We start from the raw sequence: 18,700 nt of genomic DNA, 5'->3' as shown, positions 1-18,700 counted from the left end.
TTTTCTGAAGTGGCAACTGCAAGCATGCATAAAATTATAGAGCATTTTAACATAGCTCACCTACTGAGAATTTTCAGTAATATTTGAAAATATTATCTTATTAAACTTCTATCTTTTCTTTTATATGGTCTAATGAGGCATGAAGAACTCAAACTCAGGCCTCAGTGACACCCTTCCCACTGTGTTATATCTGTTTAAACAGAGAAGACCACAACTATAAGCCTGGTTTTCGCCCAGGGCTTAAAAAAGCTACTTATTAAAATGACAGGTTTTACACTTCCTTTGAGCTACAGGCTGTATACTCTAAGGTAAAGAAAGTGTACTGTGGTATGGTAAAAAGAAAAAAACTTTACGAGCATGTTTCATAATGTTCCGTTTTCAGGGGGCACCTTTTTCCCCCGTCAACCATTTACAGATGAAAAAGAGAATTCACACTCACATGTTTCGTTTCATCGCCATGAGACCGTTGCAGTCTTGAATCTGCAATGTAATCTCCACATGAAAGCTGCAGTTTTTCTCTTTAATCTCTTATCAGGAGTTAAGACCATAATGTACAGATGTATAATTTTATGGCTATAGATGTATAGCTATGAAAACTACACATCTATCTGTGTATCAAGCACAAAAGAGCAGATGCGACCTTATATGGGCGACTGATGTTATGCACCAAAATACTGGAATACCAGAAACAGCACATTCTTTCACTGAGATTCAGAGAAATGGCTCTAGTGATCATTACCTTTTCAACTTGAAAAATGATAAGCATTTCCATTTTGACTGGGGAGCGCAATGACCTCTTAAGAAGAGCTATTCAACTGATTAGCACAAACAAAGAATGGCATAAGACCCCTGTTTGGCATGTGCTCCATACCCATAATTTCAAATCTCTTTCAAATAAAGATGATCTCGGAGTAAAAGAGCTTAGATTCAGGACTCAAAGAAAGAAAAAGTCAATATAGGAAACAAAGGGAAGTAGCAGAAAAGCATGCAGCTCATTAGAAAATGTTAACTTTAACAGGGGGCAGGCTGACACTGACTGAATATAAGGGGTAGTAATTGTTTTTAAATGGGCTGAACCACTATTTTTATACAGGCTGGACAGAAGGAATCATGGATACAAAAGCACCTCTCAAAAGCTTTAACCTAGCCATGGATGGATGGACAGATGGACGGGGTTGGTGTATAATCTTTTTGGCAAATATAAACCTGCTCCTGATGAACTTCCAGATAAACCACAGTTAAGGTCAACAGTTGTTAGAGTTTCCAGAACTCAGTGATAAATGCTTTGACTCACACAGTTGTTTCAAGTTGGGGTCACTATGAGGTCAACATCACCCTTTTCACTTTTCCCTTATCCATCGTATCATATTTCTCCTTTTTAGCCTTTTTTAAGTTTATAGTCTCAGAAATGCATTCACAGCATTGTTGCCTACCACTATGCCCACTTCCATGCAGCCTCTTTCCTTCTACTGGTCAAATAATCAAATAAACTCGAAAAGGGGTGGATTACAGGCAGTAGAATTGCTACTGGATAAAGTCATATAGCAAATGCAATTCTTTTTGAGAAAACAGGGGTTTTTTTCTAAGTAGATGGAAGTAGGGCAGGGTGTGGGGTGCAAGAGTTCCTTAAAGGCTGCACTGCACATCTGCACTGTGCAGCAGAGGACACACCACTAACAGGAACCAGATTGGCTTCATTGCAAGGTCACGTACTACAATCAGCAGTTAGGCTTGCTCACGCCAAAAGATTAAATTCTGTGTCATACAAGACGTATTCTTACGTCATTGGATGTACGGGAAAATGGCAAAAGGAGTGGTGTACATAGATTTCACAAGAATGCTGATTTTAATTACAGATTGAGTTTGAAAACAAAGAATTAGCTTAAAGGTCAGGAAACGCATTTGTTAGCTGGTCGTATTCACCTGCTGTGAATAATCACTACATGTGGAATGTTTGCACAAATGTCCATGAGACTGTACATTAATCATTACAACACTGAAATTCCACTGTAAAACTGAGACAGTTCATGATGCTTCAGCAGCTGCTGGGCTTTTCTGACACTTTCTTAGCTGTGGTTGGTCATGCCTCATGTCACAACTATTGCAAACTCATAAAGAACATCTGTTGTTTGGGACCATGGTGAATTATAATGAAACTAGTTTAATACTATTGTCATTATCATCGTGTTACTGATATGAAACTCACGGCTTCTTTCTTAGGTACACCTTGCTGGTACCAGCTTCTACCTCCTTTTGCCTTCAGAACTGTTAATTTTTCGTGGCATAGATTCAACAAGGTCCTTGAAACATTCCTTTTGGTCCATATTGACAAGATACTATCACACTGCTGCACGTGCATGGAGTTAATCATCTGCTCCACCACTACCTAACGGTGATTGACACATTGACCTGAGGAACATCTAATGATGATTTTACCAGTCACCCCAAGGAAGCCTACAACTGTGCACAACAAATTTCACTGTTTTCACTAAAAATTAAAAAACTCTAAGGGCGAGGGGATGATTTTTATCAGATAAATCACAATATTTTACAATATACTTTAAATGAATAATAATGCTTATTTGGAATGATTCAGCAATTCCTGTAATGGATCTAAGTTGTGAACTTCCGTGTGTATTTGTTGCACTAAGCAATTTGTGGTTAAAATACAGCTGTTCCCACTCATATGTGGCCACCAGCAGTGCAGTTTAAGCATTTAATCCCCCCTGGTTTCCAGTCACAAACAAGTCCCAAAGCATGAGACAGGAGGTGGGGCCCCACCAGTATCAGACCATGATCTCATAAGAAAGGAAGTGAGATGTGCTAAATGTTCCAAACATTAACTTTATGAAGTCTTGCTGACCAGCAAGTGGAAACAATAGGAGTGGATTTACACCCTGACGACTGACAGTTTATATGTGAGCATATGTGAACAACTCCCCTGTTGTTCGATCTGTGCGCATCCAATATACAACTTTTGCTCACACTGTGGTCTTAAAGCTTTATAAACCTTATGTGTGTTACAGGATTATTCCACAGAATTGTTCTCGTACACGTATATGGTTTTTCATCTTGGATTTCCACCACAAAGCACTTCTAAAACAGAAACAGAGCTGGAAACACACTAAATTGATAGAGAAGTGTTTTACATTGGAAGAGATAATTGCAGAGCAGGGAAGAGCGTGCATTTTTGAGACTTTGTCAATCACCATGACAGAACTGCCAGATTTTTTTTTTCTTTTTACAGACGAACACCCTCTTTGAACTGATTGTAATTATTTCAGTGTTTCAGAGATTCTTTGCAATAGGCTGCCATACTGAATATTTAAGGATGCTTGACAGTTGTCTGAGTACCAGCCACTAGTGACCCTGTTACCCTGTCGTGCTTAACACGGATAATAATCTTTCAGTTCAAGTACAGACTGCATGCAGATACCAAGTTTTTTTTCCCCTCAATGAAATAAAGATACTCACAAACACACACTATATTAGCCATCCATATTTAATAAAGTTATGTTGCCATATGGAAGCACTTTATAAAAAGTGGTGACTTTTTTTCCTTACATTTTTCAATTTACCATTCAAGCAAAACAAAGTGGTTTTGTAAATCATGCAGTTAATTTATCCCTCATTAGGGAATTTGGCTGTGACGAAAATGGTATTTTTTTAACTGCTCTCCGGATCAAAAGATCATGGGAAGACTAAAACACAATACTTATACACACTTATTTTTGAAATATCAGTCAATTTTTAACTCCTTTCACACAAATAGTGTTTGTACAGTGAAAGAATGTGTGAGAAGAGCTGGATTATATGAATAAGTTACCTGACACAGAGGAGTAATCAAAGAAAACATGCACAAAATCATCTTTGTGACGGCTAAAGTTCACTCTTTGTGTTGAAGACAGGGGGATTCCCCAACAGTGCTCTCAACTTCAAACATTTATTGACTCAGTCAGTACACCTGTCTGAAGTTCAGCCCCAGCTTTCATCTGAGCAAATCCTTCACACTGCTGATTTCACTCACAGATGTCAGAGGGCTGAGCTGAAGGCGCCAATTGCACTGAGAAGCACAGTGAGACCTCTAGCAATCATTAGATAAAGGGCGACAAAAGACAGAATAAAACTTTATATAAAATCCTGGAAGAGCCTCCTTCATTTCCTTTCAAGCCCCGGCGATCTGTCGAGTTCTACATCTGAAGAATCATCATACTTCAGGTAGATATCATGAACATATGCACTCATGCCAGCTGTGAACTTATCAGGCTCCAAAGTAGGAATCTGCACGATTTACAACCACATCAGAATAAATGAATGCATCAAGATAAAAGACAACAGTAACAGTGCATGTGTTTTTCTAACAGCGAATAACTGTGTTAAGCATATTAAACAACGTCATGTTGTCTGCAACAGAGCCCAAGAGCCAAAAAAAGTTAGTTTAACTGGGTGACATGTTAACCAGATGTCAGTTTGCGTGATGATATAAATATGAAGCCAGGATCAGTCCTTTTTCTCATTAATCTGCGTGATTGATGCCGCTTTGTTGTGCCATCACCCTGTGGACTCCATTGACTACAGGTTTTTATGAATATGTCACATCCTGCACAAGTATATGGGAAGCTGCATCTCCATGAACTGCTTCCACCAACGATGCATCACCTAATCATCTTATCACTCCCCAAAAGACTAAAAATGGGGCAAAAGAGTAGGTATGTTTGGGATAATGTGGGACACTGTCTGAAACATTAACAGATTTAACTTGAAAAGTAAACAAATGGAGGCAGAGGACAAATACATGGTATTTTACTTGGATGCAAACTTTTTATAAGCTGAAATGGAAGCTAAAGCTTGTTTTATGATAATGAGATAAGTGATAAGTCTATCACACATATGGGAAGTTGAAATGATCATGAAATAATGATAGGAATTATATAAATATTATCTGGCAGACAATCATTTGTCAGACAGATATACAATGTTGTAGAGGGTGATAGCTGGCTCACAGAGCCAGCCTTCCTAATCAGTTTCTTCAGTCTGTTGTTGTTCCCAGCTCTGATGCTGCTCCCACACAGACCACAGCAAAGTACACTGTGCTCGCCACAACTGAATGACAGATATTTGTGGAATACACAGATATTTGTTTACCTGTGTATTCCATTTATCTGTCAGACAAGCTGCTGAGAGTCGTGACTGTCATTCAGACCCGAGTCTGTCTGGTGATCAGTTCTGGGCTTCAGCAGGCAGATTTTTGTAAACTAATGACGATCATTGTTGTCTCAATATGTGTCTTTGGTCAAGCTCTGTAGCAGAGAATGCTGGAAGTTCTCATCACACGACTCGGGGATCAAAAATTCCAGCAGCAGGTCACAGATGCAATAAAGCAGATGCCTGCAGAAAAACACAGATGTAGGAAAAAGACATCAGGAAACTGACATTCTGAGATTGATGATATAATAGTATAAATATGAAAGGTAAGAGGAGTTTGCAGTTCTATCTGAAACATTAACATTGTGGTTGTACTGTTTAGTGATAATCAGAGACCAGCACTGATACAGTTTCTGTTTCTTGTTTGCTTAGTGGTTTTGGTTGCTGACTCACTTGTTTATCTGGTGGTCCTGCAATGACTCCAGCATAGTCTCCAAACTCAGTCTGTACTTCTCATTACCCAGCATGTCAGTGATGAGCTCTGCTCAGACACAAACAGTGAAACATACTGTCAGAAGCTATGAAAATCAGGGCAGCATTTAACAGCAGTAATTTGATTTGAACAGCTGTTATTCACCTGGGAGCAGCTGCATCAGGCAGTCCAAACATTGCTCCTTTGTTTTCTCCTTTTGTGCAGCACTTCGCTCAGGCTGTGGTTGAGCAGGCAGAGTGCCACCAGGCCATACAGCTTCCTGCAGCACTTGTAGGTAAATCACCCAGCAAGGAGCACTGGTAAGGTGGGCGACACCTACATCCAACCATCTGATACAGAAATCAGTTCAATACTTTAGTGAGTGCGTCCATGTTCAGGACATGTGCAAGTGTGTCAAACAGACAGAAGGGGAATTAAATGCAAGCTCATGAAAAAGCGTGCTTTAACCAATTAAAGGAGAATGCAAAGCATGAACCTTAAGCCAGAAGTGAGGTCCCAGAGGCAGATATCAAGCCAAAAGTTGTGACCAGTATGACCATTTAATGATAGCATAACATTAGGGGTAGGAAAAGCCCATTTCCCACACACCATGTGGTAAAGTGGGTCCAGCAGTTATTTAGTTTAGCAAGTAAAGCACAAAAACCCATAACATTTATGTGTGTGTGCTAAAAACCTCCTGAAAGACAATCAGAGAGAAGATTGTGCACCATTAAAATCCAACTAACCACCACTAACCTGTCCTTGTGCCCTCTAGATCTGGCTGAATGAAGGAAAAATAAATGACTGTAAATATGTCACCTGCTCACAAAATAGACCCCATAGCCAACTGTTGAGGCCTTGCTGTGATTTATTGTAATGAATAAATTTTTTCCTGCAATGTAAATAACAGAATGACAGTACAAAGACTGCGAACAACCAAAAGGACATTACACAAACTATGGCAGAGAGTAGACAAACACCAGAAAAGTCCTCTAGCAGAGTCACCTGAGGTATAAGTTTTATCAAGTTGAGGTTTCGTGTTCCAGGTAGAAAGAGTGTCAGTCTCCTGATCCCTAACTGGGAGCTGGTTCCACAGGAGAAGAGCCTGATAGTCGAAGGCTCAGCCTCCCATTCTACTTTAAGAAACTCTACCCATACAGTATGATGATCATTCAGGACTTTCTATTCAAAGAGAAGAATTTTGAATTAAGTTGTGGTTTTAACAGGCAGCAAATCAAGAGAAGCTGATATGTTAGCACTCTCACTGTGGCCTTTGAACTGAAGGTTTTTCAGGGAGATTTTACCTGTTTACAGTAACCCACTCTAGAAGTAACAATCTCAAAGTCATTTTTCTGTCTCACTCTCACAGGATGTTTCTAAATTTGACAATATTGCTCAGATGAAGTGAAACAGTCCTAGAGATTTGTTTAATGTGTGAGTTGAGTGACATATCCTGTTCAGAAATGGCTCCAAGATTCGTCACAGTGTTACTCGAGGCCAAGGTAATGCAGTCAAGATTAAGTATTTGATTATACGCCATGTAACACAATCGTTTCAGTTTTGTCTGGGTTTAGAAGTAGAAAATGACAGGGCATCCGGTACTTTAAGACTTGCCTGTAGTTTTACTAATTGCTATGAGTCATCTGGCTTATTATCAAAGGGCGTCCCAAGGTGTCAGAAGTTATTCGCCAATTGTGTAAGTCAGGGGTGTCAAACTCAAATACACAGTGGGCCAAAATTCAAAACTGGAACAAAGTCGCGGGCTAACATTAATATTTATTGAAAAAAAAATCTTCCTCCAGATATAAGAATGAATCTTTTCTTATGGACTCAAATAAGTTTTGCTGGAAAACTGAATATGGAACAAGCAAAGCTTAATACTAAACAACATATATATTAGCTGTATAATACCAGTAGGCCAGCTCTAATAATAATTTGGTATGTCTTCGCGGGCCAAATGTAATTAGGCTCGCGGGCCAGAGTTTGACACCTATGACTTATGGCAAAGTTACAGTCTCAATGTTATTCTTTATTTTTTCTCAGTGTCTTCTTGAGGGACAGTAAGTGTATATGTGTACGTGATATTAAATGAATGTTTAAGTGCAGGTTATTGTGCAGACTCAGCACAGAGCATCAAAGAGTTGATTTGTAGTGTGTCACATCAGTGTGGTGGCAGCTGTCCTGGCAGCCATTTTTGGAATTCCATAAGATACTATGATTGATATCAGTATGTCACACATAAACACATTGTATTGAATGACACAAAAACAGAATCTTATGAGAATTATAAGATTCTGCTAACATTCTGTCCACATTTGATAACCTGCTTAGTGATGTGAAATCATCATCAATGTGTGTGGGCAAAACAGAAGCAACTTTGGATTTCTAACTACAAATCCACTCTCTCTTGTTTCTTTTTGTCTTTATCCCACTCTAAAAGTTGGATGTAACAGTGAGACCAAATTCACAACCCAATAGAAACAGATCCACGTACATTTACTGCAATATTCAAACTGAATACAGGCTGCTGGCCATTGACATGTAGTATCCTTTTGACTTGAAGTCACCTGGAACTGTAGCTGTGCTGTAAACAAATAATGAAGCACAGTTTGACCAGAATAAGAACTACAATCTTTAACACACTAAAATAATAAAATACACAAGCTATTTGGCTGGTAACTGGCAATAAGCCAGAGGACTAATGGCCCAGAAGGCCCAAATGAAACTAGTAATGTCCAGACATCTAGCCTATATTACTTAATATTCATTAACCTATTTAAAAAGCACTTTTGCTCTGTTTCAGGTAAAGTGTAAATCTGCACCTCTGACTTGTGTGATTACATTTTCTCTTTGTCTTTTTCTGCTGCAGCAGCCAAAGTCTGATTTATTAATGACAAACCAGTGGTAGAAGCATCATAACATCAAGAAAACTGGACAGTTAAAGGATTTTTCTTTTTACATAAAAAAGAAAAAAAAATGTTTGATAATCTGAAATGTTTATGTGTGACAAACATACAAATAAATAGGAAAATACCTTTTCACACCATTGTCATATAAAAGACTTACTTCCTTCATTCTGTTCATTGAGCCCATTGTGGACCACTAAAATTTTGTATACTATGTAGTATATACCTTATTTACTTTATTTATTAAATTTTGGGTTTGTTTTGTTTTTTTGCACTACATTAGACAACATCAAAATAGCGCTGACATTTTTGTTATTTGTGTTTTGTAATCTTTATAAAAACCTAGAAAAAAGCACCTCTTAATCTTTGGTATATGGCGAGGCGCTGTGGACATCCAAGTTTGTGATTGTGTAGATTTTTCAAATCAATACCATGGTTGCATCTACTGAAAATCTCTGTGAAGCTTAAATCTCAGTGACCTTGACTTCAAGGTCAGAGGTCAACTTTTCTGAAACTCAGAGGAGTTTCACATTTATAACACAGGTATGTCTACTAGGAGGCTGAAGGGTAGCACTATATATTTATAAACAATCAAAAACAACAATTTATTTCCAATTTGTATGGAATTTATTTCTGTAAACATGGTGTTCTAGGTCGGATTAAAGGACTGATGTGATGGTAAGGTGTCCGCTGCTCTGCTTTGAATATTGGTAGGCTTTTTTTTTTTTAATTTTAACAAGAATTGCTAGTTCCCCTAGAGTTTTGGCCACCCCAGCAATCAGAAGATTCCCTATGAGCAAGCATTTAGCGACAGTGGGAAGGAAAAACTCCCTTTAAAAAGGAAGAAACCTTCGACAGAACCAGGCTCAGGAAGGGACAGTCATCTGCCGCGACTGGTTAGGGTGGGGGGAGTGAAAATTTAAAAAAAAAAAAGCCAAAGTGATAATTATTGGAGCAGCTTAATTAATATTTCCAGTGTAATTTGCTGTTAATATCCTTTTCCAACCCCAGTTTGTGTTTTTATCACTTTTGTCCAGGGTGGAAGATGCCATGCTGGAGATTGACTCTGTATGGTTTTTCAATGTTGATACTTGGGAACCTGTTGGAGAGGCCAGGGTTGAAAAAGGGATGCCGGAGAACCTGAGAGGGTGTTATCCGCTGGTGTGCATCCAAGGCCAACATCTCTTTAATTAGGCTGACAAATAAGCGTTGGCCATATTCTGGTCCTCGTCTAAACATCATTATTTGTTCGAGGTCATCCAGACGTGTCAGTTTTATGTATCTCGTCTCCAAAGATTCATATCCTGTCTCGTATTTAAATTGTTGGGCGGTCTTAAATGTCCAGCGTTGTTGGTTGTAGTTGTAGTTGTCTTTTGTGAAATAGTCTTCAGTGTACACGCCAGGATCAAGAACATGATCTGGTGGCTGACCCTGAGTCTCTATGATGAATTTCAAAACATCCCGTCCCTACATACGTCCCGTATGTAGTCCCACAGGCATTGGTCTAGGAGTTCAAATTTCAGGCAAACCCGCTCTCTGTCAAGGAAAAAGCCGTTCCATTGAACAATGTTGGCGGCATCTGGATCCAACCTTCGCAGCTGCTCCAGGATGAAAATTTCCTTTTTTGCCTGTTGCAGAATATCACTGTGGTTCTTGTTCACCTTAATAGCCACAGCTTGGTTGGTTTTGGTATCACGGCATTTGGCTACAATACCAAAGCCCCCTTCTCCGAGGAAAGCCTCTACCTTGTAGTGGTTTCCCAAAATGCTCCCTTCAACTATTTCAAGCTCATCTGAGCTGAAGGATGGGCTGGCTGACGTGTGGACAAATACTTGCTGAGAAAATTCAACCGAGTTTTGAAAACTGCAGTTGATTTTCTCTGATCTCTTGCATTTCAAGTTTGAAGGGTGCTGAAAGACCACAGGGTTTTGTGGTCCTTCAGCACTCATGTCAATGCAAGGGGAACTCTTAGGGTTGAAAAAGGGATGCCGGAGAACCTCCGACGGTGTTATGCGCTGGTTTGCATCCAAGGCCAACATCTGTTTAATTAAGCTTACAAACAAACGTTGGCCATTTTCAGGTCCTCTTCTAAACATCATTACTTGTTCGAGGTCATCGAGACGTGTCAGTTTTATGTATCTTGTCTCCAGGGACTCATATCCTTTCTCGTACTGAAATTGTTGGTCAGTCTTAAATGTCCAGCGCTGTTGGTTGTTGTTGTCTTCATTGAAATAGTCTTCAGTGTACACGCCAGAGTCTAGAACATGATCTGGTGGCTGACCCTGAGTGTCTATGATGAATTTCAAGACATCATAGTCTTCATTTCCAGGGTAGAGTGGCACCCCCGTACCAAGCTCCACAGCTACCAGCCCCAGAGACCACATTTCACTTGCTTCATTGTAAGGAAGGCCAAGCATAACTTCAGGTGCACTATAACCAACCGTCCCCACGCGGTCACCAGGCATCACTGCAGACGCAGGACATGCAAGGCCAAAGTCTATAAGTTTGACTTTGATGGGAGACTCATGGCGGTTTACAACCATGATGTTTCCAGGTTTGAGGTCAGCGTGCACTATTCCCAAAGAACCCAGGTGGGACAGAGCATTTGTGAGCTGACCTAAAATTGGCCTGACTTCGCTTATGGGGAGACCCTGGTTTTTACGGTCCCCTATATAGTCCCACAGGCATTGATCAAGGAGTTCGAACTTTAAGCAAACCCGCTCTCCGTCGTGGAAAAAGCCGTTCCATTTAACAATGTTGGCGGCATCTGGATCCAACCTTCTCAGCTGCTCCAGGATGAAAATTTCCAGTTTTGCCTGTTGCAGAATATCAGGGTCGCTCTTGTTGACTTTAATAGCCACAGCTCGGTTGGTCATGGTATCACGACATTTGGCTACAATACCAAAGCCCCCTTCTCCAAGGAAAGCCTCTACCTTGTAGTGGTTTCCCAAAATGCTCCCTTTAACTATTCCAAGCTCATTTGAGCGGAAGGATGGTTTAGCTGACATGGTGAAATGTGTCGGCTTGGTCAGTGAATTGCTAAGTAACGCGAAATTCTCTCAAAACTCTCCAAAAGGGTTTGCTTACTGTCAGGTCAAGGTCCGTTGAGCAGCAAAGTTTAACAGAGCAAAGCTCCTATTTAAGGGTTTTTTCTCTCAGCAAGATGATGACATCACAAGGGATCAAAGGCATTCTACTTTGGATCAAAGGCATTCTATTTTTCATCAATGGCATTCTATTTTTTCAGTTGAAACACTGAAAAAAAATAGTGTTTCAACAGGGCAGGCTGGCGCCCTGTGGGAGGCAGAAGTGATAGGGTAAGGATGCAGAGGATAAGAAAAGATCTTATCTGTCAGCTCATCAGCGAGCAGCCGCAGAATCACAGGTGCAGCTTGGCAGGGGATGGAGAGTGAAGACAAAATCAACAATGACTTATGCCATAAGTCATTGTTGATTTTGTCTTCACTCCTGATTTACTTATACTGTAAGTAAATCAGGAACAACAGTTCACAAACAGCTGCAGATGCGGAGGAACTCTTACCTCTCGATGAAAGTCCCGAAGAGCAGTCTGATGGCCTTCTGGATGTTCTCAGTGCACAGCCAACTCCACTGATCCTTCATCAGCAGACACAAGATGTTCAAAGCGACATCTGCCACAGCTGTGTCTGCAGAACGCACACAAACACACACACACACACACACAAACCCCCATTAATTATACATTTATTTCAGCACAAGGATGGGAATCTTCACAAATGAATTAAAAAAATATTTGACTACTTGTAAAGGCAGAACACACCATTAGTGGTAGTGGGCAAAAACATGGAGTTACCTTTGTGTTGTTAATAAACAATCAACCAAAAAATGTTTTTAATCAGAAATATCTATTAATAGATGCTGAGGTCAAGATTTTTCACTGCAAGTCAAAAAAAAAAACATTCTTACTAAATGTGGATTCAAAAAGTCTCCAAAATGTGTTTGTGCCCTATTGCTGCAAATCGTCTACTGCTCAGCTACAGCCACCACAGACATTGGGTTTTGCTGCACCCATGTGGTAAAACTGTGTCAGTGCATCTTGCCAATGTGGATAAATCTACTTCAGACAAACTCAACCTGTGCCGTGAGTTTTCCCTGAAGTCTTCTTCACATCTTGCTCACACCTCTGCTTGTTCTCTTTCCCATTCAGTCCACATAACAGTGTTTCCTGCTCACCAACAAAGTTCTCGAGGTGGGACAGTGACATGCCATTGAGGACCTAGAAAATCAGAATAAGCAAATGATTTCTGAAGAAAATGTCAACGCTCTCCCACATTAGTCTGAAACACGTTTGTGTTGATAGTTCATGAAGAATAATAACTTACAGTGCTGCCTTCACTGAAGCAGTATGTCACTTTAGGATGTAGATCAGGAATGTTGGGTATATTGAAGGCTGGGGAGATTTTGCTTGGGAAAAGCCTCCTGAAGCACAGAACACAAGACAGGAAACCCCAGGTTACAAAAATAAGTGAATTAAATCCAACATAAAAGAAGCTGAGAATTAACTCACTGAATTGATAATAAGGAAGCAAAGTAGATTTGAATGTGTGTGAAGATTGGTATCAGGCAGATAGAGCTCTTACCTGTATTTTCTGTTGTCCATTGTTCTTCCATCAGGATCTCCATCAATGTCCTCTGTTGGGCTGAGGGGTTCTGGATGTGGGAAAGCTGTCTTCAAAGTGTCCAAAGCATTTTCCATCATCTTTCAATCAATCAAACATATGTGAGATAATTAAATTCAAGTTGTAGAAAAAAGAAAGAAAAAGCATCCAGTTTTTGTCTCATTCTGAACATGATTAGCTTCTTTATTCTTATTCTTAGTATTTATTCTTCTCTATTTTGTGCGTTCTTGAGTATTACAATGTGGAATTTTTTTACACATTTTCACAAAAGGTCCAACTCCATGCTCAAGAACAAGTTATAAAACTTACTTAACTCTTGCAGGGGAGTAATGGAGTAAATTTCACAAAATGCAACTACTTATTAGTTAAATTTTTTGTTAGCTTGTTCCTACCTTATCAATTCTTGACTTGGCAAAAGGTTTTCTTCCAAAATACGTACAGACACCTGAATTGAGAGCTAGGAACTCCTGCATGTCTTCGTTGTTGGCTATCTCAGGAATGCTGCTTAATTGCTAGAAAACAATAAAAATTATACCACAAGAACAAAAAAAACCCCCCAAACATCAGAATCCTGCAAATGCAAAAGTTATAATCCCAATGCTTACTTTTAGGAAGGCATCCAGCTGGCTTTTACGCACTTCGACCTTCTCACCGTCTGGACTGCTGAATGAGAGATCAGGGAAAATCCTCTTTGGGCCCTTGACATCTGAAATGCAATAAATAAATAAACGTGGCATCTCTTCTTGGACTACTAGGGTTTGGTGATGTCTTAAAACAGAGGACGATGTCTTACTCTTGATTAATTTCTTCATTTCGGGCTTCTCCTCTAATCGTGTCTGCAAGTTAAGGAACTCGCTGTATCTGCGATTGACAGCGTGGCAGGCCGCTTGCTGTGGAGTGGCGCTGCCATCACTGGTCGCTGTCTGAAACTGTTAAACAGAAAGAGGGGTGCAGTATGCAATCATCAATAATCCAATTTGATAAGACAGCTTCATTGTACCAGGCTGTGGCATGACTGTACCTTTACAGTGTAAAGAATATAGGGATGTGTGCCGGTGCCACGCTGCTCTTTTGCGGTGACGGTGCCACCAATACTGACATTCTGGATGTTCACAGGTGCCACTGCATTGCTGGGGGAATCCAAGCTATAAGAGGGTAAACAAAGCTTTCTTCTAGGGCAACCTGGAGATTTCTCTTCAGCTATGCCTGCAGGCCACTGGGAGTCCACCGGCACCACCACCTTCTGTCCTAGATTTCTCAGAGGACCGAAGCATCCATAGGCTTCATCATCTTTTGAAGTGAGCATGCTGCAGAAGTTGTTTGAAGGACCACACTCGCAAAAGCCTCCTTTCAGATCATCATCAGAGTCAGACTGAGTTAGCGAGTCCAGTGAAATTATTTTGGACTCTGACGAGTTGGAGTGGTGGACAGATGTGAGCGGACAGCAGTTCACTTTGTATGGTGTGAGCAGGCCTGGGCGGCAGCTTTGAAATTTCCCAGCTGACGCCAAGCTAACCATGCTGCTCAGTGAGGACTCTGTCTCATGGATCGTGCTCTGGCTCTCATTCAGGTCATCAAGGTCAGAGGTGCTTTTGCTGGCGAGACCAGCTTGATCGGAAGAAGACAGTGACATGCAGGTGGCCCAGGACTCCTGGTCGATCTGACATTTGTATAGGGGATCTACTGGGAGGTCATCCACGTTGATTTCCTGGTGTGGTTCTCTGCATCTGGTAAGTATGTCTACAATGGTCTGGTTGAGCCAGTCAGGATCGGATATCCTGCTTATGAGCGGTAGCAGCACGTTGCAGGTAATAAGTTCTGTAACCATGTAACCTCCTGTCCTGGTTTCCATCTGTGGGTATGGAACCAGCACGTGTAGTACAAGGTGAACTAGAGCTCTGGAGTAGCTGAGCTCAGCAGCTTTGCTGCTCACAGCTGGATGAGGGGTGTCTACTTCACTGTAGAGCTGCCAGAGGCTCATGCTTCTCTTTTGTGTTGACTGTATCTGTCTTACTGTCATGTAGTTCTGCAGGTGACCCCCGTACACCTCCAGCAACCGCTGAACCATAGCTTTTCTGTCCACTCGCCGGGCACGCTCCTTCAGTTCCATCACTGACTCCAGCATCGAATTACACACTGCACGCTCAAACTCGCCCTCCACCTCGGGCAGCAGAGTGCGATACCACGAGGACACAAAGTCACGCACTGCTTTGTGGACAGCGCTGTGGATCTCATGGTTCAATCTCCACTCGTGCTCAGGTGAATACTGAGGTGGGTTAATGTTGCCAAGAGGCAAGAAGTGCTCCAGGTGGAGAACGCTGTTGGCATCCAGCAGAGCCCGTGACCCAAGCCAACCTCCGAGAACTACCAGGAGACTGGTGAAGACGCAGAGGAGCCAAACATTAACAAGAAGGTGGAAGAGGACGAGCCACACCAGCAGAGCTCCGACCCCCAAAAGCTTCCCCTGCCCAAGAAAATCCAATAAAGACATTATGATCGGCAGTGGAGATTTGTCCTGTTGAAAAAAAAAATGCATATATTGTTAAATAACAAGCAATAAGAACATTATAGTAATGACTAAATTTCAGTATAACTGTTTAATGCAGGGGTGGGGGAACTCCAGGCCTTAAGGGCCAGTGTCCTGCAGGTTTTAGATGTGTCCTCAATCCAACACAGCTGATTTAAATGGCTAAATGACCTCCTCAACATGTCTTTAAATTCTCCAGAGGCTTGCCAATGAACTAATCATTTGATTCAGGTGTGTTGACCCAGGGTGAGATCTAAAACCTGCAGGACACCAGCATTTAAGGCCTGGAGTTCCCCATCCCTGGTTTAATGGCTTCAATTCTCACATGATAAAGCCAGCCAGCTACAACTCTCACTCAGATCTATGTTTACTCAGTGTTTGTGTCTATTATGGGGCTTTTCCATATCACTTTATAGGCCTTCCATTAACAAATATATGCATTATAATGTAATCTATTTCCCTCAAGTTTTATTTTACAAATTTTCCCTTTTCATTTGAGATTTTTTTGTAAATTAAAATCTAAAAAGAGAAAAAAGAAAAGAACTAGGAAGCCTCCACAGAGATAAGCATCTAAATCTTCATAATTAAAACAGTAAGACCGGAATATGCAGGGAATTAGAACAATAATTTAGCATTTTTTTAAGGTGATGTTTTTCTTTGTGTTTTTATAGAAAATTAATAAAACACCACACCTGATATGACATAGGCAGAAGTTGTTTGCTGTAAATGGCCCACAAAGGTTGGAGGATGTGTGATTTAATTCAACTGACCATTATATATGTTAAAATTTAGATGGGTTGCAGTGCTGTACTGGATTCAAAACACTGACCCGACAAAATTACAGTTCCAGTAAAATCACTTCTACTGAGAGACTGTTTTATATTTACTGCCTTCATGAGAATAATAAAAAATGATCAGATAATGTCCGAAGTCATTTGGAAGCAAAAGGTCCATATGACAGCTATAAACCTATTATGTTGTTTGTATGGAGTATAATGTTCTACTCCATTAACTGCCCCGTGACAATATAATTATGCTTGAATGCACCATCTGTTACAGTATCATGTCAGAGGACTTTCTTCCATGTCAACAGTAAATTGATATAAACTTTAATGGACAGCGAGTATTGCCTGTTGTTTAACTTTTTTCTGCTTTCTATATTTCGCATAACAGTCAAACCTCGAGAGAAATCCAGAGCGTGTTTACAAAAATACTGTGGGCTAGCAGCAACTGAGGTCAGAGCAGAGGTCAGTGAAGCTCACCTATTATATGCAGCTAGCCCATAGCCTACTGACAGTGGATTTCTATTAGTTTAGGCTATGAAGCAGAAAAACACACATTACCTGAAAGGTTAAAGGACCCTCTTTGGACAAATGCAGGTCATGTTGAATGTCTTCCTGCTCCGGTCTTAATCCTCCAACAAAGATTATCTGGATAGACACACAGAGCCCATATGGACAGCTCTCTGGCTGCTGGTTGTCTACTTGAGACAGTTAAAGAGCAATACAGTCATCTATGTGCATCTGAAAACAAATTCTAGCGATAAGTATGCAGATTTTAGAGAATAAAACTATGTGACCATAAATAAATGAACAGACACAAAACAGGCATACAAATGATACACATTTAAATGCTAGTAGCTAAATCAGCATAAGTTAAATTCTGTTACTCCATTTTTACAGTTCTGCACATTTAAATATTTAAAATGTATTATCTCTACATTTCTTCTTGATTTAATTGCGTACTTCTGTGTTTTCACCAGTGTTTTCTGCAGAGTAATGAGAGTGACTTTACCACCAGTGCTTTTGATCTGTTTTACAAGTTGACCAAAAACTAACTAACTAACTATATATATATATACATATATATAGATATATAAAAAATGGTATGGATACGGATACACATAAATGTAGGAATAAAGTGATCGGCAACCCATAACTGTAAAGTAAAGTTTTGAAGTCCTGATTCATATATTCTATATTGTTCTTATTGGTGTATATTAAAGCAATATATTAGTCATGGGAGACATTAGGGGGGTCATGCAGTAAACACTTTCTTTGTCTGAGCTCCTTAAAACATTATTTTTTCTATTTGAGATTATGTCACATCACAATGACACAAAAGATTTGCATTTACTACTCTGAGTGGTCTTGTTTTATGTCTATTATCCTCAATAGCCAACGATATTCTATTACACCTACACTATGTTTTTGAATGAGGAGAGGCAAACCTTAACTTGGAGAACAGTTAAGATAAATTGCATTAGCATAGATGCTACTGCCATAGTTTGTCAGTTGCTTGCTGCTAAAAACATTTGGAGGTAAAAAAAAAAAGTTGCCTAAAGTGCTCCTAAAAAGTACTAAGACGTTTATCTCTCTTCAACTCATATCTTGATTGTGCAATATTTAGTGATTTCCCTTCCTGTTTCCTTTAACTCTTTCCTATGTGTCGTCCTTTAGTGTCTCCCTGTAAAGTCAGTCATGTCTGTTTGTTTACTTTTCTTTATGTCAGCTTTGTCTTTGTCTCTGCCTCTTGTTTTATTTTAGTAGCTCCTGTCTTTTGTGCACTATGTTCAGTTTTGCTTCCCCCCTCTCTTACTCTTGATTTGTCCCCGCTGTGTCCTCAGCTGTCTTCACTTTCCTAATCACCTTCCTGTGTATTTGATTCTCAGACTTTCCTTGCCTTTGTTCTGCTTCTTCTGAGCTGTCTGTGGTTCTGTCCTTATGGCCTTAGAAACACATTTATACAAAAACAGAGTATCTGCAGTATAGCTGTTTTACTTTATCCTTTGTCTTTTCTGATAAATTGGTTCTACTGGATGGCTGTGCTGGCATTTCTCCTGCGGTGTTGCTATCAGTGTGTGAAGAGTGGGAGAAGAGGGTTGCATTGACAATCCAACACAATGGGCAGCACATTGAACACATTTTATAAGTGGTCAGAAACTTGTAAATAACTCATGAAAGAATAAAGTTACGTTGAAACCAAGCACACC

At 40.2% G+C, this 18,700-nt stretch overlaps 1 protein-coding gene across 2 annotated transcripts; it reads right to left on the bottom strand.

The window, feature by feature from the left end:
* Window positions 1-2,632: 2,632 nt before the first annotated feature.
* On the bottom strand, window positions 2,633-17,467 carry snx19a (sorting nexin 19a). 2 transcript variants are annotated; one of them, XM_085175528.1, is made up of 13 exons: window positions 17,052-17,463; window positions 14,203-15,696; window positions 13,975-14,110; window positions 13,787-13,887; window positions 13,574-13,693; window positions 13,143-13,261; window positions 12,885-12,981; window positions 12,637-12,778; window positions 12,065-12,188; window positions 5,783-5,967; window positions 5,599-5,686; window positions 3,124-5,388; window positions 2,633-3,046 (listed from the first exon to the last, which is right to left on the bottom strand). In XM_085175528.1, the coding sequence occupies exons 2-12, from the start codon at window positions 15,670-15,672 to the stop codon at window positions 5,277-5,279; spliced, it is 2,694 nt and encodes an 897-aa protein (XP_085031654.1). In that variant the 5' UTR covers window positions 15,673-15,696; window positions 17,052-17,463; the 3' UTR covers window positions 2,633-3,046; window positions 3,124-5,276. The 2 variants fall into 2 exon arrangements, with proteins under 2 accessions (XP_085031654.1, XP_085031655.1); XM_085175529.1 differs by lacking the exons at window positions 2,633-3,046; window positions 3,124-5,388; window positions 5,599-5,686; window positions 5,783-5,967 and adding an exon at window positions 11,373-11,914 and having other exon boundaries at window positions 17,052-17,467.
* Between the last annotated feature and the right edge of the window lie 1,233 nt (window positions 17,468-18,700).

The sequence above is a fragment of the Neolamprologus multifasciatus genome, chromosome 10 (genome assembly GCF_963576455.1).
Source record: "Neolamprologus multifasciatus chromosome 10, fNeoMul1.2, whole genome shotgun sequence".
NCBI lineage: Eukaryota > Metazoa > Chordata > Actinopteri > Cichliformes > Cichlidae > Neolamprologus > Neolamprologus multifasciatus.
This window is presented reverse-complemented; position numbering and strand designations above follow the sequence as displayed.